Here is a 21,226-nt window from a genome sequence, read left to right on the forward strand (position 1 = left end):
AGGGCTGACTGCTTAGGGACACCTCCAAGTTCTCCTCAACCAAAGCAGCCCATCTTGGATGCACACTATTATTTATTTGATAACCATTTATGGTTTTCTCTCTTTCTCAGAGATTACATATGTTAAGAAATCATTATAATAAAAGATGGTGTCATGACAAAGGATAGTTTAAGACACTATAGAAGCAGAAAAAAGCAACAAACCGTGTTGTGAGTACTAGACAAGACTTTGTAGAAGATGTGATTTTTGAGTCAAACTTTAAGGACAAGCAGGATTCTCGCAAACAGACAGTAGAGGGGCATTCCAAGCAAAGGGAGGAACTGATGAAAAAATATCTTTGCCATGAAATAGTATGGTGCATTCTGGAAGCATAGTTTTGTATGACCTGAACATGTAAGTATAAATAGGAGGCTTACTTGGTAGGGAGTTTAGATGGAGAATCCATCCATGCACATTTCTGATTCAGAGGAATGACATAAAGGGACTTTTTGTTTCAGGAAAATATTTCTTTTTTTTAAAAAAAAAATTTTTTTTAACGTTTATTTATTTTTGAGACAGAGAGAGACAGAGCATGAACGGGGGAGGGGCAGAGAGAGAGGGAGGCACAGAATCAGAAGCATGCTCCAGGCTCTGAGCCATCAGCCCAGAGCCCGACACGGGGCTTGAACTCACGGACCGTGAGATCATGACCTGAGCTGAAGTTGGCCGCTTAATCGACTGAGCCACCCAGGCGCCCCGCAGGAAAATATTTCTTGAACAGTGTGTGTACGTGTGAGTGTGCATGTGTGTTGCTATGTGTTGGGGAGGAGTTAAGTTGGGTGTGGAGGAAACATGAAATCAGCAACACACTGAAGAGATTGTTGCAAATAAGATGTGAAAAGAACTGATTGAGAATGGCAGCAGTGGGGAAGGAAAGGACGGAAAGACGGTAGGAGATTTGAGGAAATGGTAACAGCATGAATGTGAAAACAGGGAACAGAAGAGAGTTGATTACGACTTTGAAAACTAATCTGGTCCCTAGAGAGAAGGTGAGATAAAGAATGCAGGAAGAGGGAGAACTAGTAAATCTAAAGTGCCTTTGATACAACAAGGCAGGGATGTCCAGTAGGCAGTTGGCTATATGGCCTCTTCTCAGCCAAAATAAGATGTGGGAGTTGCTGGCAAAAAAGCAGTTGTTGAACCCTAAGAGATGGTTGAATCACCTAGGAAGAGTATCAAGAGTAAGGAGACAATTCCAGAGAACACCAATATTTATGAGGCAGGGAAGGAAGGAGAATCTGAAGAAGACAAACAGGCCAGCAATGTTGTAGTAGTAACACTAGAAAAGGAAGAAGCGGATGGAAACCATTAACTCCGAGTTTGCATGGCATCCTAATATTTTGGGTACATCACAGCACAGAAGTTGGAAATCCTGTTCTAGAAATGCCTCAGGAACTTAATTTAATTATTTCTCAGATGGACAAATCATTACCTTTTCTTTCAATTATATTCATACCTGCACACTGGTGGCTTTGAAGCTGCTGGGAATTGCATGGTGAAGTAGTTCGAGGAAACTGTACTTGTTCTGATCCTGGATGTTGCAAGTAACCTACTGATGAACTACGGGGGAAAAATTGAACAAACACAAAAACACAGCACAGTGAGATGGAGATGGTTGTAAAGCTTCTTTGAATGAAACAATCCTATACATTTATTTAAGTTTTTTTTTTTTTCCCTCAAATTGGTTAGGGGTAAAAGTGTAATCTACTTCTATTCTCTATGAATCATAAACAAGTACTTTTTGGATAAAAAAATCTCTTTATGTTTATGACAATAATACTGATTTTTTTAAAAACCACTCCAAATTTCAATGCTCTTATTCTTTTACAACTTATTCTAAATATGATTTTTTTGTTCAAATAATTATTTAAAAAAGAAGAAAAATAACTTTTTTTTTTAAAATTTTTTTTTTTCCAACGTTTTTTATTTATTTTTGGGACAGAGAGAGACATAGCATGAACGGGGGAGGGGCAGAGAGAGAGGGAGACACAGAATCGGAAACAGGCTCCAGGCTCTGAGCCATCAGCCCAGAGCCTGACGCGGGGCTCGAACTCACGGACCGCGAGATCGTGACCTGGCTGAAGTCGGACGCTTAACCGGCTGCGCCACCCAGGAGCCCCGAAAAATAACTTTTACAAAATGAAAAAGTAATTTATTTGGGTCTCCCTAAGCTGTATTTTATTTATTTATTTAAAAAAAAATTTTTTTTTTCAACGCTTTTTTATTTATTTTTGGGACAGAGAGACACAGAGCATGAATGGGGGAGGGGCAGAGAGAGAGGGAGACACAGAATCGGAAACAGGCTCCAGGCTCTGAGCCATCAGCCCAGAGCCTGACGCGGGGCTCGAACTCCCGGACGGCGAGATCGTGACCTGGCTGAAGTCGGACGCTTAACTGACTGCGCCACCCAGGCGCCCCACCTAAGCTGTATTTTAGAAAAGAGAATATGCAGTTTGACAATTATGAGACTCAGAAAAAAATGTTTTATTGCTCAAAATATGTACTAAGAATAAAGGAAAAAGTAAAGTATAATTCTGACATATTCTAACATAAATACTGATTAAAAATAGAGGCTGTTGATATAAAACTATTCAGTTATTGCTGCAATTCTCAAGTTAATTTTTGAGACTCAAGCTAATATGGGATTTGTCACAAAATGTCTTTAAAGTTTTCTGTTTGGCAAATTCTTTCAGGAAAATAATTTCAAATTGTAAAGTGATACTATTAATTCTTTCTGAGAATTCTCAAGTAATCAGAATCATTTTTTTTTAAAGTAATCTCTACACCCAATGTGGGGCTCAAATTCATGACTCGATATCAAGAGTTGTATGCTCTGAGTTTGCACACTGACTGAGCCAGTTAGGTGCCCCCCACGTAATCAGAATCTTAATTTATATATAAAACCCTATTAGTTACCAGGCTTTTTTAATCACTCAATAAACTTTCCTTAGAGAGTATAATTTCTTAATCTAGCTTTAACAACTTTTTGCATTAAAAATATGTTAGATCCAACTACTGAATTATAAAGACTATAGGGAGATGTGTTAAACACCATGATGACACAATCAGTAAAATCCAGACTATGGGACATTCAGAAAGACAAATGTGTAAAAACATAAGCAATATTTGTAGGGTAGTTAGAATTATAATTACCAACTAGATATTTGATACAATTAAGAAGTTAACTATTAAAAATAAAAAAAAATTTTTTTAAACTTTACTTATTTGAGAGAGAGAGAGAGAGAGAGAGAGAGAGAAAGAGTGAGTGAGTGAGCGAGCAGGGGAGGGGCAGAGAAAGAGGGAGAATCTCAAGCAGTCTCCATGTGGGGCATGAACTCACGAACCATGAGATCATGACCTGAGCCGAAATCAAGAGTCAGACACTTAACTGACTGAGCTGCTCAAGCACCTCCTTAACTATTAAGATTTTTAATGTGAATCTGTATTGTAGTTCTGTGGGTTTAAAAAAAAAATCTTTTAGGGATTCCTATACTGAAATAATCATGAATGAAATGGTATGATACCTGAATTTACTTCAAAATCATAAGGGAAAAAGAGGAAGTAGAGCTTTAGATGAAAACAGGTGAGTACTATAGAAGTTATAGGTACATGGGGTTCAGTGCACTTTAGTTTACATTTATATGCATTTAAAATTTTCTGTAAGAAAAAGTTAAAAATGATTCTCTAATTCTCCAATTACTAAAAATTCATAAAAGTTTTTTTTTTTTTTTTTTTTTTTTTAGTGGCAGTAACTCATTGTGGTTCACAAAAAGGGGAAAAGAAAGGGATATAAAGAGAGGATTTCACAAAAGGTGATTCTGGACCATATGACAAAATGTAAAAACAGTGCTTCCTGAAACTGATGTTAACTATGATTGGGATGCATTATATGAGTATTAGCTAAGCTGTGGAAGTAACACAGCTTAAGACATGGTTTCTAAACGTGCTGCTACTGGGAGAATAGAAAGTTTCACCAAAAGGTGAAAAGATTTTTTATATTCTGTTCTAATTGGGATAAATATTCTCTTGGGTTGTGCAGTATCCTTCACCCTGATCTTGTTCACTAAGCACTTTCTAATGGCTTACCCAAGTTCTGAGGCACATGAATGACAAGAAGCCACCCAGAACAGGGATGAGAATATTCAAGTCACGGAGATGAGCAACACATCCCATACTACCAAACCACAGACTGCCATTCTGTGGGCACTATAGTGCCACTATAGTGGGTCCTTAGGTAAATGAATTATAAAAGTGAGTTCCAAGACTAATCACCCCCAAAAGACATGAAGATACTTTAAGGGACAAAGACTGGGCAATGAGTAGCTTTCTTAAATTTCTTAAATGCTCTGTTTTCAATTACCATCTAATTTGTCTTCTACAAAGGCAGAACTAGAACACGTTAAAAAAAAAAAAAAAGAAAAACAGGGGAGTCAGCTTTTTAAACACCATTCTCACATTAAAAATACAAACAGGGGCACCTGGGTGGCTTAGTTGGTTAAGCATCCAACTTCCGCTAAGGTCATGATCTCATGGTTCATTAGTTCAAGCCCCGAGTCAGGCTCTGTGCTGACAGCTCAGAGCCTGGAGCCTGCTTTGGATTCTGTGTCTCCCTCTCTCTCTGCCCCTCCCCCGCTCACACTTTATCTCTGTCTCAAAAATAAATAAACATTAAAAAAAATACAAACAAATATTGGGGCGCCTGGGTGGCTCAGTCGGTTACGTGTCCGACTCTGGCTCAGGGCATGACCTCGCGGCTCCTGAGCTCGAGCCCCAGATCAGGCTTTGTGCTCACAGCTTAGAGCCTGGAGTCTGCTTCAGATTCTGTCTCTCTCTCTCTCTCTCAAAAATAAATAAACATTAAAAAAAATTGAAAAAAAAAAAAAGGGACGCCACCTTCTCTTCATCCTCTTGAAAAAAAAAAATACAAACAAATATTTATGGGGCTCTGGGGTGGCTCAGTCTGGTTAAGCATCTGACTTCGGCTCAGGTCATGATTTTAACCATTTGTGGGTTTGAGCCCCGCGCTGGGCTCTGTGCTGACGGGTCAGAGCCTGGAGCTTGCTTCAGATTCTATGTCTCCCTCTTTCTCTGCCCCTCCCCCACTCGTGCTCGTGCTTTCTCTCTCTCTCAAAAATAAAAAAAACATTAAAAAAATATAAATATTGATACATAATCAAAAAGGAAAAGTCATTTTGTAGCAACTTCAAAAAATTTCTCCTTTGGAAGACAGTAAAACATGAGGTCTAGTCCTTATAGAACTTCATACTCTACCAATGAATAGGAAAATAAAGCATCAATCCCATGAATCCATCTGGTCCCAAACTTCCTGAAAACCATGAATGTAAATTAAAACATAATATCAACTTTCAAAGGTACTAGAGTTCACTGCAATGAAAACTGGCCTTACCACTTATAGCAACTGCTTTGCTGTACTTTTAAGGAGCTGCCCCTTCCCACTCTATGGTACGGTCAAGTCAAACCTCTGCAAAACTGGCTCTACAGGATCAGTGGAGACTGATAAATGACACAAGGATCCAAAAAGTTTCTTTTTTGTGGGTTTTCTATAATGTTCATCTTATTCCTACAATGTTCTATGGTTATTCCACTGAGGTAAGACCTCTATGGAAAGAGGTAAAAATTCCTCTTTCTTCTAGTCATTTGTTTTTGCATTCTTACTATAGTTTGGAGTCAAAGCTATGATGGAAAAAATGATAAACACATTATATATATTTTAAAACCCAAAACCTACTGTAGTCTACCAAAGTGTGAAGAATTTTTAAGAATGTCATAAAACCCTTTATAAATGGGTGAAAATGGCCCTTTAAGGGGTTACCCCTGATGCTTTTGATTAGATCATGGTAATCTATTTGATACATTGTGAGTGGAAACTAATACTTGTTATTAAGATATACTCACTACATATTCGTGAAAATTCAAGTGATGTTACATTACTATCTTAAAAAACTTTTTTTTTAAAAAAAATTTTTTTTCAACGTTTTTTATTTATTTTTGGGACAGACAGAGACAGAGCATGAACGGGGGAGGGGCAGAGAGAGAGGGAGACACAGAATCGGAAACAGGCTCCAGGCTCTGAGCCATCAGCCCAGAGCCTGACGCGGGGCTCGAACTCACGGACCGCGAGATCGTGACCTGGCTGAAGTCGGACGCTTAACCGGCTGCGCCACCCAGGCGCCCCAAAAAACTTTTTTTTTTTAAATGTTTGTTTTTGAAGGAGGAGAGACAGAGCATGAGCACGAGAAGAGCAGACACAGAGGGAGACACAGAATCCGAAGCCGGCTTCAGGCTCTGAGCTGTCAGCACAGGGCCCAATGCAGGGCTCCAACTCACAAACTGTGAGATCATGACCTAAGCCGAAGTCAGACGCTTAACCTACTGACCACCCAACCCAGGAGCCCCTTTATCTTTTTATTTTTTTCATTTGAGAGAGAGAGAGAGCGCGCATGTGCATGAGTGGGGGAGGTGCAGAGGGAGAAAGGGAGAGAGAGAATCTTAAGCAGGCTCCATGCTCAGTGTACAGCCTGCCTGAGGCACTCAATCCCACGACCCTGGGATCATGACCTGAGACAAAATCAAGAGTCAGACAGGCACTCAACTGACTGAGCCACCCAGGCGCCTCACACTGCTATCTATTTAATGACTTTTAACATTTAATACTTGATACAGTGAAAAGAACCATGGATTTGGGTGTCAGAAGGCAGGATGAGTTTGAGTTCAAATTCCATTTACTTGTAATATGTCTTTGAACTTCAGCTCTCTCATTAATAAATGTGTGATTAATACTTACCTTAGCAAACTATGATGAAAGACTTGGTCAAATAATTCAAAATACAGTGAAATGTAAAAAATGTACATTTTTACTAACGATCAAAGAACCAAATTAAAATGAGATATGTCTCTTCTTATGAAACACGAAAACAACAAAAACAAGTTAGTACCTACAAGGATTGTAAATCGAAGATTTTGTCAAAATGTACTAAGGTTCTTAAGAAAAGATGTATCTTTTGACCTATTACTTCCTTTCTAAGGACTCTATGCCAAGAAAGAAATTCAAAATGCTCACTAAATGGTTCAATACACCGAAACAAATGAATACGACCTAAATGTTCTTTTCAAAATATAGGAAAAGAAAAAGAAAAAAGAGACTGAGAGGAAAACATGAACATGACAACAATGGACAGCTTAGGGTTGTGGGAATATAGCTGATTCTTGACAATTTATATTATTTGGTACTTTCCAAAAAGGCATGAATATGAGTACATTTTGCAAGTATAAAAAATAAACACTAAAAATATCCTATGAAAACTGCCTGAAAAGTTTGACTTTTAAATGTTGTTTTTGGGATTTAATTTCAATGAATGATCTGAATCTCCTTCAGAACTCCTCAGCAGATGTCAGAGCACAGCTATCTGGAGGTAGTTACACTGATCCTGTGCAACACAAACCTTCAATTCATTTGAGGGTCAGCTACTCAGCTGAACTTGTTGTCTCTAGAAGAAACTATTAGTTTTCTGCCTTACAACCTTTCTGCAAGTCAAGGTGATTTCTAGCTTACATACTTTTGTGATGATACTACCTATTTAGGACAATATAAATAAAACTCTCAACTAATTAGAATCTGACCAAACTATATGCTCAATTAATAAAAATAAATGTAAAATAAAAATACTTACTGTATAATATTTTAGGTTTTTCCTTAAATACAAATGGCCAATTTTCCTTAGCTTTCTGGTTAAATGTTCATATTTATACAAATACTCATTTATAGCTCACCTATTCCCAAATGTAAAATATTTCTAAAAGCTCAATAGACTAAGAAATAAAGAAAACACTTAAAAGACAAAACAAAGATGGGATAATGCCACCTGAGATAAAATTGTGGCTTTCACTGAGCACTGAATCTAGCTTTGTGCTTCCTGGTAGCTAAGACAAAATGGGATCCCAGAGGACCATACAACTCTATCAGGCTGATAAAAGAAGGAAGCATTTAAGCCTCTGGAAGGTCCTGGATTACACACATATCATAACTATATTCTATGATGAATTTAAAGCATGTAGTTAATTATAGAAGAATCCAGTCTTGATATGAGATACAGTTCATATTTTACTTGGAAACTGAGAGCCTTGGGTGAAAAACTGGCCTTAAGAGAGGATTATTTCCCATTAGATAAACAGGTAAGCTGCAAATGTGCCTGCAGTTAAGGGCTAACATTTTCCTCAAATATGAACTTTGAATTTTCCAAGTACTGGTAGGAGAGCCAAAATCCACTATCATATTTCAGATAAAAGATGCCTCTGGCTTGAGCACTGTAAGGGCAGCTATTATCAAACACAATCAACCATAAATATATCTCTGCTGTTCTTGGGAGAATGACTGGTTTTGAGAAGGACGATATTTTGGCTGACCCACTAGGATGAACTAGCTATCATTAAGCAGCTGTGTTACTGGACCTGTTGGATACATCACTTTAGAAGCTCAGTGAAGTGGCAGAAAACATCTGCCAAACAATAATTTTAGCTTTATTATATTGATTGTAAGCTGCTCTTTCTGGTAATAATTTAGCTACTTATTAAGTCTGCTCCTAGACTGACACCATAATGTTGCCATTGACACCGAGGATGATGCTGATACACCTATGGGATAACTAAAGAACATGCATTCTGTTCCCCAAATAGCTTCATAAACCAAGAGTAGCATGCTTGACTTCCTTTCTTCTAATTGATTTAAAAATCAACTATATAAAACAATATATATATAATGTAATGTTTGGCCCATAGCATATATAAATGTAATATATTTGCCAAAAATAGCACAAAGGAAATAGCTGGGAGCAAAGCTGTACTGCCTATAGATGGTAAGGTACTAATTATAACAGGTACTTTTTTCTATATGATGCTACAATTAAGCTACTATAAGTAAGAAGCACATTTGGATTCATTAAGATGTATATGGTAAATCCTATAAAACTGACTAAAAATACTCAAAAAAAGTAAAAAACATTGAAGAAATTAAAATGCCACGTAGGAAATATTCACTTAATGTAACAGAAAGCAGAAAGAGCAGGGGCTCAGTCGGTTGAGCATCCGACTTCTGCTCAGGTCATGATCTCGCAGTTTGTGGGTTCGAGCCCCGCGTTGGGCTCTGTGCTGACAGCTCAGAGCCTGGAGCTTGCTTTGGATTCTGGGCCTCCCTCTCTCTCTGCCCCTTCCCCACTCATACTCTGTCTCTCTCTGTCTCTCAAAAATGAATAAACGTTTAAAAAAAAGTTAAAAAAAAAAAACGAAAGCAGAAAGAGCAGAAATAAAGAAAAAAATAGAAAAACACATAAGAAAGAAAAAAAAGCACAAAATGGTAGACATAAGCCAACTATATCAGTAACATTAAATGTGAACAGATTACACAATTCAATCAAAAGACAGAGTGTCAGAAGACTAAAAAGCTGATTCAAATATACACTGTCTATAGAAGACATACAGGAATAAAAGGATGGGAAAAGATACATCATGCAAACAGTGACCATGAGAAAGCTAAAGTGACTTTGTATTAATAAAAAATATTTTGAGAGATAAAGCATTTCATAATGAAAAAGTGCAAGTCAGGAAAATATAAGTTATAAACATATCAGCCCCTAATAAAGAAGCACAAAATACATGAAACAAACACTGATAGAAATGAAGGGAGAAATAGACAATCCATAGTAACAGGTAAAGACTGTAACATCCACTTTCAATAATGGATAAAATGGTAACAAAGAAGATTAACAAGAAAATAGAAGACTTTGACCACACTATAAACCAACCAGCCCTAAAAGACATCTATAGAACCCTCCATTCAATAGTAATAGAAAGGTGCCTGGGTGGCTCAGTCGGTTAAGCATCTGACTTTGGCTTAGGTCATGATCGTGTGGTTTGCGGGTTCGAGGCCCTTGTTGGGCTCTGTGCTGACAGCTCAGAACATGGAGCCTGCTTCAGATTCTGTGTCTCCCTCTCTTTCTGCCCCTCTCCCACTTACGCGCTCTCTCAAAAATAAGTAAACATTAAAATTTTAAATAACAATAGAATACACAATAATTTTAAAGTGCATATGGAACATTCTGTAGGACAGACCACATGCTAGGGTATGAAACAACTCAGTAAATTTAAAAGGATAGAAATAATACAAGTATGTTCTCTAATCATAATGGACTGAGATTAGAAATCAATAGGAAAACATTTGGGACATATACAAATTAAGTGAAAATTAAACAACACAATCCTAAATTATCAATGGGTCAAAGAAGAAATCAAAAGGGTAACCATAAGACACATGACAATGAAGACACAACATAGTAAAAGAGGCAACTAAAGCAGTGCCTGAGGGAAACTCAGAGCTATAAATGCCTATTTCAAGAAAGAAGAATGTTCTCAAATCAGAAACCTTCATTTCCATCTTAAGACACAGGGGTGAGAAAGGAAGAGCAAACCAAACCTAAAGCAAATGGAAGAAAGTAAGTAATAAAGATTGCAATGTCAATAAATAAAATACAGAATAGAAAAACAGGAAAAAAAATCAAACCCTAAATATGGTTCACTAAAAAGACCTAAAAAAACTGACAAACTTTTTGTTAGATTGACCAAGAAAATAAGAGAGAGAAAACTTAAATTATTAGGATCAGAAATAAATAGGGGAGATTACTACTGAATGTACAAGAATCAAAAGGGTAATAAAGGAACACTATGAAAAACTGTATACCAACAGATTAGATCAACTTCCCAGAAAGAAATAACTACCAAAATGGATTCAAGGAGATATAACCCAAATAGACCTAAAACAAAAGGAAGGCAGCTATGCTCACCACTATACCACCAACTCTGCACTAGACCTAAAACAAATGAAGAGACCAAAGTAGTAATCAAAAAAACCTCACACACAAAAACTTCAGCACAGAAGCCTCCATCAATGAGTTCTCTCAAACATATCAAGAATTAACAACAACTCTTCATAAAATCTTCCAAAAAATAGAAGAGACTACTTCCCAACTCACTCTATGAAGCTAATATTACCCCAATACTAAAATCAGACAAAGGTATCAAAAACAAGAGACCAGTATTTCTTGTGAATATAGATGCCAAAATCCTTAATATACTAGCAGAGTGAACCCAGCAACCCATGAAAATAATTATACACCAAGACTCAGTAAAATCCATTAATGTAAAATCATAAAATCCATTATCCTATCAACAGAATAAAAAGCAAGAATCACATGATCATCTCAATAGGTGCAGAAAACATATGACAAAATCTAATACTCTTACATAATAAAAATATTCAACAGACTAGGAACAGAAAAGAATTTTCTCAACTTGATATAGAGTATTTATGAAAAACCCACAGCTAACATCATACTTAAGGTGGAAGACTGGGTGTTCTCCTGCTAAAACCGTGAACAAGGATGTCTGCTCTCACTATATGTTGTACTGAGGTTCTAGCCAGAGAAATCAGGTAAGAAAATAAAACAAAAGGTATCCAGATTGAAAAAGAAGCAAAACTATATCATCACAGATGGCATGATCTTGTATATGGAAAATCCTAAAAAATTCACTAAAGAAGTATAATAACTAGTAAAATGAGTTCAACAATGCTATAGGATACAACATAAATACAAAATACAAATATATACAAAATACAACATATACAAAAATAAACTGTATTTCTATACATTTCCAATGAATATCTAAATAAAATTAAAACAATTCTATTTACAGTATCATTAAAAAAGATGAAATACTTAGGTATAAATTTAATAAAAGAAATGTAGCATTAACTCTGAAAACTACAGAAAGTGTTGAAAGAAATAAAATATCTAAATAATTGGAAAACATCCCATGTTCATGGAATGGAAGACAACATACTTAAGATGCCAATACTCCAAATTAATCTACAGATTTAACACAATTCACATCAGAATCCTAATTGACTTCTTTGTGAACGCTGACAAACTGTAAATTCATATAAAATTGCAAAAGACCCAGAGAAGCCAAAACAATCCTGATAAAAGATCAAAGTTGGAGGACTCACATATCTCAATTTCAAACTTCCATCAACAGTATGACACTGGCACAGGACAGACATATAGATTAATAGACTAGTATTGAGAAATATGCTCAGACACCTACGATCACTTGATTATTTATTTAGTGCACACATGAGTGGGGGAAGGGAGCAGAGAGATTCCCAAGCAGGCTCTATGCTTAGCACAGAGCCCGATCTCATAACCTGAGCTGAAATCAAGAGTCAGCTCAAGTGAATGAGCCATCCAGAAGCACCAATGATCATCTGATTTTTGATAAGGGTGTCAAAACCATTCAATGGGAGAATAGTCTTTTCAACAAATGGTACTGGGGCAACTTACTCACCATGTGCGAAAAGACTGTAATAAAAAAATTAACTAAAAATGGATCAATGATTTAAACGTTAGAGCTAAAGCTATAAAATTTTTAGAAGAAAATCCAGACATGACTCTTTGAGATCTTGGAGTTGGTAATGAATTATTTGATATGACACCAAAAGCATGAACAACAAAATAAAATAGATAAACTGAACTTCATCAAAATAAACTTTTGTATTTGAAAGGGCTGTAAAAATAAAATGAATACACACCTCACAAAATGGGAGAAAATACTTCCAAGTCATAGATATATTAAGGGACCTTGTATCAGAATACAGGAAGAACTCTTACAATTCAATAATAAAAAGACACATAACACAATTATATTGGGCAAAGGATCTTAATAGACATTTTCCAAGGAAGATATACAAATGGCTAATAAGCACATGAAAAGATATTCAATATCATTAGTCATCAGGGATATCAAAATCCCAAATCACAATGAAACATTACTAGAATGGCTATAATAAACAAGTCAAATAATTAACAATTGTTGGCAAGGATGCAGGGAAATTAAATCACCCAGACAATGCTTATGGGAATGTAAAATGGTGTGGCTGCTTTAGAAAAGTCTGACAGTTCTTCAAATGATTAAACAAAGTCACATATGATCCAGTGATTCCATTCCTAGGTATACACCTAGGAGAAACGAAACATATGCTCACATAAAACTTATTAACTAGGGGCATGTGGCCAACTCAGTTGGTAGAACATGCAACTCTTGATCTTGGGGTTGTGAGTTCGAGCCCCTGGATGGGTGTAGAGATTACTTAAATAAATAAACTTAACAAGATGTACCAACTAATGCTTACAGCAGTACTGTGTGGAACCAACCAAATGTCCATCAGTTGACAAATGGATAACACAATGTGGTAGATCTATACAATGGAACAGGAGTCTTATTATTCAGCTGTAAAAGTAGTGAACTACTGATACAATGCTAACATGGATGAGCCTTAAAAACATTATGCTGAGTGAAAGCAGCTAATCACAAAAGACCACCTATGATGCCATTCATATGAAATATCTATAACAGGGAAATCTATAGAGATAGAAAGTAAATTAGCGGCTGGGAGATGATGGTGGTGATGGAGTCAGAAGGTGACAGCTAAAGAGTATGGTTTCTTTCCTTGTTATTTTCATCAGTCTATTCACATTAAAACATTTAATTTTGGTAAAATACATGTGACTTACAATTCACCATTTTAATCATTTTTTAGTGTATAGTTCAGTGCCATTAAGTACATTCACATTATTGTACAATCATTACCACTGTCCATTTCCAGAACTCTTTTCATCTTGCAAAATCCAAACTGTATTCCATAAATACCAGCTCCCCACTCTTTCTTTCCCCAGCCCCTGGCAACCACCATTCTACTGTTTCTATGAATATGACTACTCTAGGCACCTCATATAAGTGGAATCATACAACACTTGTCCCTTTGTAACTGGCTTATTTCATACAGCATAAGGTCTTTAAGATTCATCCATGATGTAGCATGTCATAATTTCCCTCCTTTTAAGGGTGATATCCTATACAACCCACATTTTGTTTATCCATTGATTTGTTGATAAAAATTGCTTTTTTTCCACCTTAGGGTTTTTTTCTGAGGAGATGAAAATGTTCTAAAATTGATTGTGGTGACAGTTGCATATTTGTGAATATACTAAAAAGTACACTTTGAGTAGGTGAATTGTATAGTAGGTGAATTTTATCTCAATAATACTGTTGCAAATAAGATAAAGGAAATGGCAGAATGAACAAAAATGGTGTATATATAAAAGGTATTCACAAAGAAGTTATATCACATGAAGTTGCCCACAAGAAGGTTGATGACTTAAAATAACCCTGGAAATTCTAAACAAAAATGTTATTGTCATCATCTTATCTTTATGATTTTGCAAACATCATGATTTATTTCATATAACTACTTTTTTGATGGGAGACAAAGACTAAGTGTATTCTTCTCAAGCAGTAATTAGCTCATTTGAAAAGCAAGCCCCACATACAGTAACAGCTTTTAGGGGCTACTAAAGATACTATCTTTGAAAATTTATGAACAGTTGGCAAGGTGTGCTAGGAAGTCATTTGGTTTTCTGCCTTTTTAAACTATCTGATGTCTTATTGCCAATGTAGTTAAGAAAACTGCCTGAACTTATCACTTAGTATGCATGGCTGTGTTCCCCAAAGATGCTGTAATTAATCAACATAATCCATTTGGGGACTGTGATAGCCTGAGTATCAAACATTTAATGTTTCTGAATTTAAAAAACTGAAGTGGTTAACACAGAACACTTTGAAACCCTTTGGTCCCAATGTCTGACTTAACATGTGTGCCAAACTAAGCAAATTTCATTATAAATGTAAACCAAACTTAATTAGCCCAGCATAAATTTAGGAAAGTGATATTTTATTCAAAAGTTGGGGCGCCTGGGCGGCTCAGCTGGTTAAGTGTCCGACTTCGGCTCAGGTCATGATCTCATGGCTTGTGAGGTTGAGTCCTGCATCAGGCTCTGTGCTGACAGCTCAGAGCCTGGAGCCTACTTCGGATTTTGTGTCTCCCTCTCTCTCCCTCCCCTGCTCATGCTCTCTCTCTCAAAAATAAACATTTAAAAATTAAAAAAAAAAAACACTATTCAAAGGTTATTCAGTATTTCTGTGGACTTAAAAAAAAACTTTCAAAACTGAGGTATACTTCACAATGTTACATTAGTTTCAGATATATACCTTCTCTATATGTTATGCTATGTTCACCATAAGTGTAGCTACCTGTGAGCATATGATGTTAAAATATCACTGACTATGCTCTCTATGCTCCACATACTCTTCTGGATCTTTTTTGTTAGATTTTCCTATTAACAGCACTGTTGTAAACTTGTTTTGCAGCAATTTTAATTTTGGGAGTGGATTAAATATGTGGTAGACTTTTAGAGATATAGTTACAGAATAAAAAAGTACACCATTTTTGTGTTCTGCTAAATGTCATCAGACTGATTTATAGAAAAGTGGGCTTTTCATATGCCTAGCAACCAGCAAAGTCTGTCTCTTTGCAGAATACTTTAACTGTCTTATCTTCCATTTTTGTTAAAGTTGCTTTAATTCTCATTTCTTAGATTGCTGGTGAGTAAACATATTCTCATGTGGTAATTTACTATTAGTTTCTGTGAAATGAGTAAACTATTTATCTCCATGAATTGTTTGTTGAGTCTCACTGTTCTTACTCTAGTATAGAAGTGGTAAAAGCATCTTATATAATAAGCTTTTATCAGACATACTTGTAACATTTCCCCACATCTTGCTGCTTTCCTTCTGAAATCTGTCTTAATGTAACTGTACTGGATCTTTACATTAAAAAACTTTTCAATATTCATCTATGGTTTGATAATGTACTTCTTACCTTAAATCCTAAGTCAGTAGAAAAAAAGAAAAAGCTATGTGAAAAGAATTTCCATAAACCCATTTCCGCACCTATCCCTCTACCAAAAATCTAACTTATGTACTTCGCTTTTCCTCTATTTACCATATGTGAATCCTCTGCACTCTTACCTAAGGCTAACGTACTTCCCTTTGAACGCTGGCTCTCCCCCTCCTTGGGGACCTTACAACTCCCCCTCTTCATCCTGCAGAGGCATATCTTTCTACTGTCTTTCCCTTCAATATACAAACACTTCTTTTTCCAACCAAGAAAAGACATTCTCTCTTGACCTCCTTTCCCCTCCCATGTACTATCTCAATTCAATGTTCCCTTTTATGAAAGCAATTCTCCTCAAAAGTAGTCTCGATTTCCTCTCCTCTCATTCATTTGGGTTTTATCTCTTAAAGCCTTCCCCCATAGTTAAATCTATCTTCAACTGCTTTTCTTACTTTTTAGGGGGTTTGAAATATATATATGAGTGTCCAAAAATATGTTACACAGTTCAAAGAATTGTAAAATTAACTGCCATTCGAATACAGATACAAAATATCACTTAATATCTTAGAAGTCCCCATACCTTAGCCCCACATACACCTCAAATTGTTGCATAGTTGTGCTCTGAATGGATACACAACAAAACATTTATCCATTCTATTTGGGTGGCTGCTACAAACATTCATGTACAGGTCTCTGATACACATCTGTTAAGGTTTTAAGGTAGAGGCTGGAAAATTTTTTCTGTAAAGGAATAGCTAGTATACATATTTAGGCTCTGTGGGATATGTGGCCTCCATTGCTTATTCTTGTTTTTTAAAATGATTCTTTAAAAATTTAAAAACCATTCTTAGCTTGTGAATCATATTTGGGTTTTGGGACACTACTGACTTCTTTTTTAAGGTTATCAACCTAGTAGCAAAACTGCTAAACCAAAGGGTGTGCACATCTTCAACATCAAAGATGTTTAGTTTCTCACCATGTTTGTTTTCTGCATAAAGGTTTTGCACCTATATTGTTGGAATTATTTTCAGGCATTTACCTCTTTAAAAGCTTTTAAAAATGACTTTTATGCCTCTGTTAAATGCCCTGTGGTATACATTTTTCCTTAAAAATACTTGTTTTTAAAGGTTTGTTAGTTTTGCAGCTTTTCTCTTCATTTTAAATAAAACTGGTCTTTGCTCAAACTATTAGCAAAGGAGACGAAGATCATTTTTTACAGCTTTAAGGAGATATAACTGATGGAAAATAAACTGTGCATCATGGGTATTATTTGAAGAGTTGTGACATATGTATACCCTGAAACCATCACTAACCCCAGAAGTTGCATTCTGCCCATTTGTAGTTCCTCCTTCCTTTCTTCCCCATCAACTAACTCCCCCTTAACTGTACCCTGCGCAAACACTGACATGCTTTCGCGCAAGAGATTAGGCTGTATTTTCTAGAGTTTCATATATAGGGAATCATATGGTATATACCTTTGTCTGGCTTTTCTCCACTCAGGATAATTATGAAATTCATCCATGTTGTATATATCAATAGTTCATTCTTTTTATTGCTAAGTAATATGCCATTGATGAATGTAACACAAATTGTTTATCCATTCAGTTGTTGCTGGACATTTGGGTTGGTTCCAGTTTTCATTTCTCTTGGTTAAATACCTAGAAGTGGAATAGTTGGGTCACAGAGTAGGTTTAAGTTTAACTTTTTAAACAAACTTTCCCAAGGTGTGTTTTTGTTTTAAACAGGGTTTGAGAATTCTTGATATATTCTCTACATGGTTCTAAGATACTCAACTTTTTGAGCCAGTACACTGGTTGACTTTTTATTTTTATTCTTTTGTACAGTTTCCATCACACATAATTTTCTTTCTGTCTGAAAGACTTCCTTTAACAATTCTTGTGGTGCAGGCCAGTTGGTGATTAATTCAGTTTTTGTACATTTGAAATTGTCTTCATTTCAGCTTTGTTTCTAAAAGATAAATTTGCTGGTATAATTCTAGATTTTTTTCTTTCACTACTTCAACGTTTTTTTTTTTTTTTTTTTTTTTTTTTTTTTTTTGGGACAGAGAGAGACAGAGCATGAACAGGGGAGGGGCAGAGAGAGAGGGAGACACAGAATCGGAAACAGGCTCCAGGCTCCGAGCCATCGGCCCAGAGCCTGACGCGGGGCTCGAACTCACGGACCGCGAGATCGTGACCTGGCTGAAGTCGGACGCTTAACCGACTGCGCCACCCAGGCGCCCCTCTTTCACTACTTCAAATACAGATGTTGTGTTACTGACTTCTGGCTTGTATGGTTTCTAGCAAGAAGTCTGCTGCCATTCTTACCTTTGTTTCCTTTTATGTAATGTCTTTTTTTCTCTGGCTCGTCTTATGATTTTCTCTTTACCACTTATTTTAGAAGTTTTTTTCTTTTATGTTTCTTTTGCTTGGGGATCACTGAACTTTTTTTTGGAACTGTGGGTTTATAATTTTCATTAGATTAAAAAAAATTTCAGCCATTACATATTCAAATACTTTTTTGTTCTAGCCTTTTCTCTCTTTTGAGGATGCCAATTACATATGTATTAGGCCCCTTTAGGAGCACTGATGTTCTATTCATTTTTCTCCCTGATTTTTATATTGACATTGTTTTGCAATCAGTTTCAATTAGCTGATATTTCTCTTCATTATTGGCCTTAGTTTCCTACCTCTTTCCATACTTGGTAATTTTTTTTTGATGGCAGGCATTGTTAACTTTAATCTTGTTGAGTGTTGGATATTCTTGTATTTTTTAAACAGTATTTTTGAGCTTTGCCCTGAGTCACAGTTAAGTTACCCAGAAATCATTTAATCCTTTTGAGTCTTGCTTTTCTTTAGGCATGACCAGAGCAGCCTTTAATCTAGGTCTAATGTTCCCCCACTAGTGAGACAGTGTCCTTTTAGATCCTCTACTCGATGTCTCATATATAATAAGGTTTTGACACTCCGGCTGGTAGGAATATAAACTATTCCCATCCTTGTGTGAGCTCCAGGGATTGTCCTGCTTGCTCTTGGCCTTGGATGGCTTTTGTACATACAAGCACTAGGCAGGAATCTATTAGACTCCCAAGGGTCCCTCTGTAGATCTCCACAGACTTCTCTTGGTAGTCTCTTCTCTTCAGCACTCTGCCCTGTAAACTTTAGCCACCTTGCACTCCTACCTCCATCTCCTTAATTTAGAGAGAGACTGCTTGGGCCCCCCGCCTTGAGTAGTGGCTAGGAAACTCTCTCAAGGCAGCAAGCTGGGGCACTGATGAGACTCATTTTATTTTCCTTCTTTCAGGATTTATTGTCCCTCACTGTCTGAAAAAAACTTGCTTTGTATATATAAATATTTTAAGTTTATTTACTTATTTTGAGAGAGAGTGTGCGAGTCGGGGAGGGGCAGAGAGAGGAGAGAGAGAGAGAACCCCCTAAACAGGCTCCACACTGCCAGTGCAGAGGGCTCCAAGTCATAAACTGCGAGATCATGACCTGAGCTCAAACCAAGAGTTGGGTGGGTAACTGACTGAGCCACCCAGGTGCCCCAATTTTTCTGGCTTTTAAGTTAAGGCAGGAGGATAAATTCAGTCCCCAATACCCATCTTGGCTAGAAATGGAAGACATGAGGATGAAGATTTTTAAGATCCTTTCATCAACTTGCCTCATACTGCTCACAACACCAGTAAGCGAAATACAAAGTCAGCACACTTCCAAGCCACAGAAATTATTCACAAAATAAAATACATGGGATATGCCAAAGGGGCATTTCCAAGTCAAACCTTTTCCACTTCCTAAACTTGGCCTATCTCAGGGGACTGTATGTTATCTAGGTTACCTATGGCCTGGAAGAATACCAAATAAAATTGAAAGCCCTTCCAAATCTTGGGCTGTGCAGAACATCACTGGATTTTTAAAAACAATTTGGAAAAGCTTAAAATTTACACGGGGAAGAAAACAGTGAAAATCTAACAATTCAAAAAGTAGACAGGGAAAATTAAGAGATTTACTTTTCCCTTACAGTTTAAAAAATACACTTTTTTTATCTGAATTTTTCCTTCATACAAGTTCTTTCTTTTCCATCCTTTAAAAAAGTACTACTTATTTTTGGATAAATACTCTGGACCTTTTATACACAAGACTTCATGAACTATCTAAACTTGTCATTTCCTTCTCAGAGTTCTCTAATTTACTACATACTGTCTGCAATGTTGCAAATGACCTCTTCTTGTTATATCCAATGTCTTCTCCCTCTAATGGTTTTCATCTTTCCTAGCAATATCTGTTAATCTTTGAAATCTCCTTGTATGTTGGCTTCTCTATTCCTCTTTTCCTGTGCAGTCAGCCTTCATTTCAGACTGCTTCCTATTGGTCTTTCCTACTGCTGGCTATTAATCATCTAGTGTAAGTATTGGCAAACTATGGCCATTGGGTCAAGTATGACTCAGTGTCTGCTTCTGAATAGCCTGCAAGCCAAGAATGAATTTTACTGATAAACATTTGCAGTCAGTTTGATAGAAAACACTCATTTTGAGCCCCTTAATTAAATGAAATGTTATCTCCCTACCTAAAGTAATTCTATTCACTGCATTAGTAGGCCTGTATTAAATAAAAAATGTCCTCAATTATTATTATATTTTGAATATTGTCAACAAAATTTCTTTGGAAATCTATTTTCTCTCATATAAAATACCTAAAATAGTATCAACAATTTTATATTTTTGTCTTTAAAGCCTAAAATATTTCCTCTCTGGCCTGTTATTGATAACTTTGTTGACTCTAGATCTAGTAGGTATTAAAAAAAAAATTTTTTTTTTTAACGTTTATTTATTATTGAGAGACAGAGAGACACAGTGTGTGAGCAGGGGAGGGGCAGAGAGAGGGGGAGACACAGAATCTGAAGCAGGCTCCAGGCTCTGAGCTGTCAGCACAGAGCCTGACACGGGGCTCAAACTCACAAACTGTGAGATGATGACCTGAGCTGAAGTCGGTCGCCTAACCAACTGAGCCACCCAGGCACCCTTCTAGTAGGTATTTTTAAGTAAATGATATCCCAATAATAATTACACCAATCTCCAACCCCAATGTTTAAAAAATTAAAAAGATATATTTAATTATTTTTGGGAGATCACAAGCAAGGGAAGGGGAGAGAGAGTGGGACAGAGAATCTGAAGTGGGCTCTGCGCTGACAGGCTGACAGCAGCAAGACCCATGTGGGACTTGAACTCACAAACTGCGAGATCATAACCTGAGCCGAAGTCGGACACTCAACTGACTGAGCCACCCAGGTGACTCTCCAACCCTGACATTCTATTGTTGCTAGTGAAAC

General features: G+C 36.6%; 1 protein-coding gene across 16 annotated transcripts in view; it reads right to left on the reverse strand.

Moving 5' to 3' along the window:
* R3HDM1 (R3H domain containing 1) overlaps positions 1 to 21,226 on the reverse strand; it is a 205,662-nt gene that overhangs the window by 16,017 nt on the left and 168,419 nt on the right. For all 16 annotated transcript variants that reach the window (XM_058715440.1, XM_058715448.1, XM_058715445.1 and 13 more), the window contains one exon: positions 1,496 to 1,599. In XM_058715440.1, coding sequence (XP_058571423.1) covers positions 1,496 to 1,599 — 104 coding nt within the window. The remainder of the gene's footprint in view (positions 1 to 1,495; positions 1,600 to 21,226) is intronic.

Source organism: Neofelis nebulosa, chromosome 2 (genome assembly GCF_028018385.1).
Source record: "Neofelis nebulosa isolate mNeoNeb1 chromosome 2, mNeoNeb1.pri, whole genome shotgun sequence".
NCBI classification, from domain to species: Eukaryota; Metazoa; Chordata; class Mammalia; order Carnivora; family Felidae; genus Neofelis; species Neofelis nebulosa.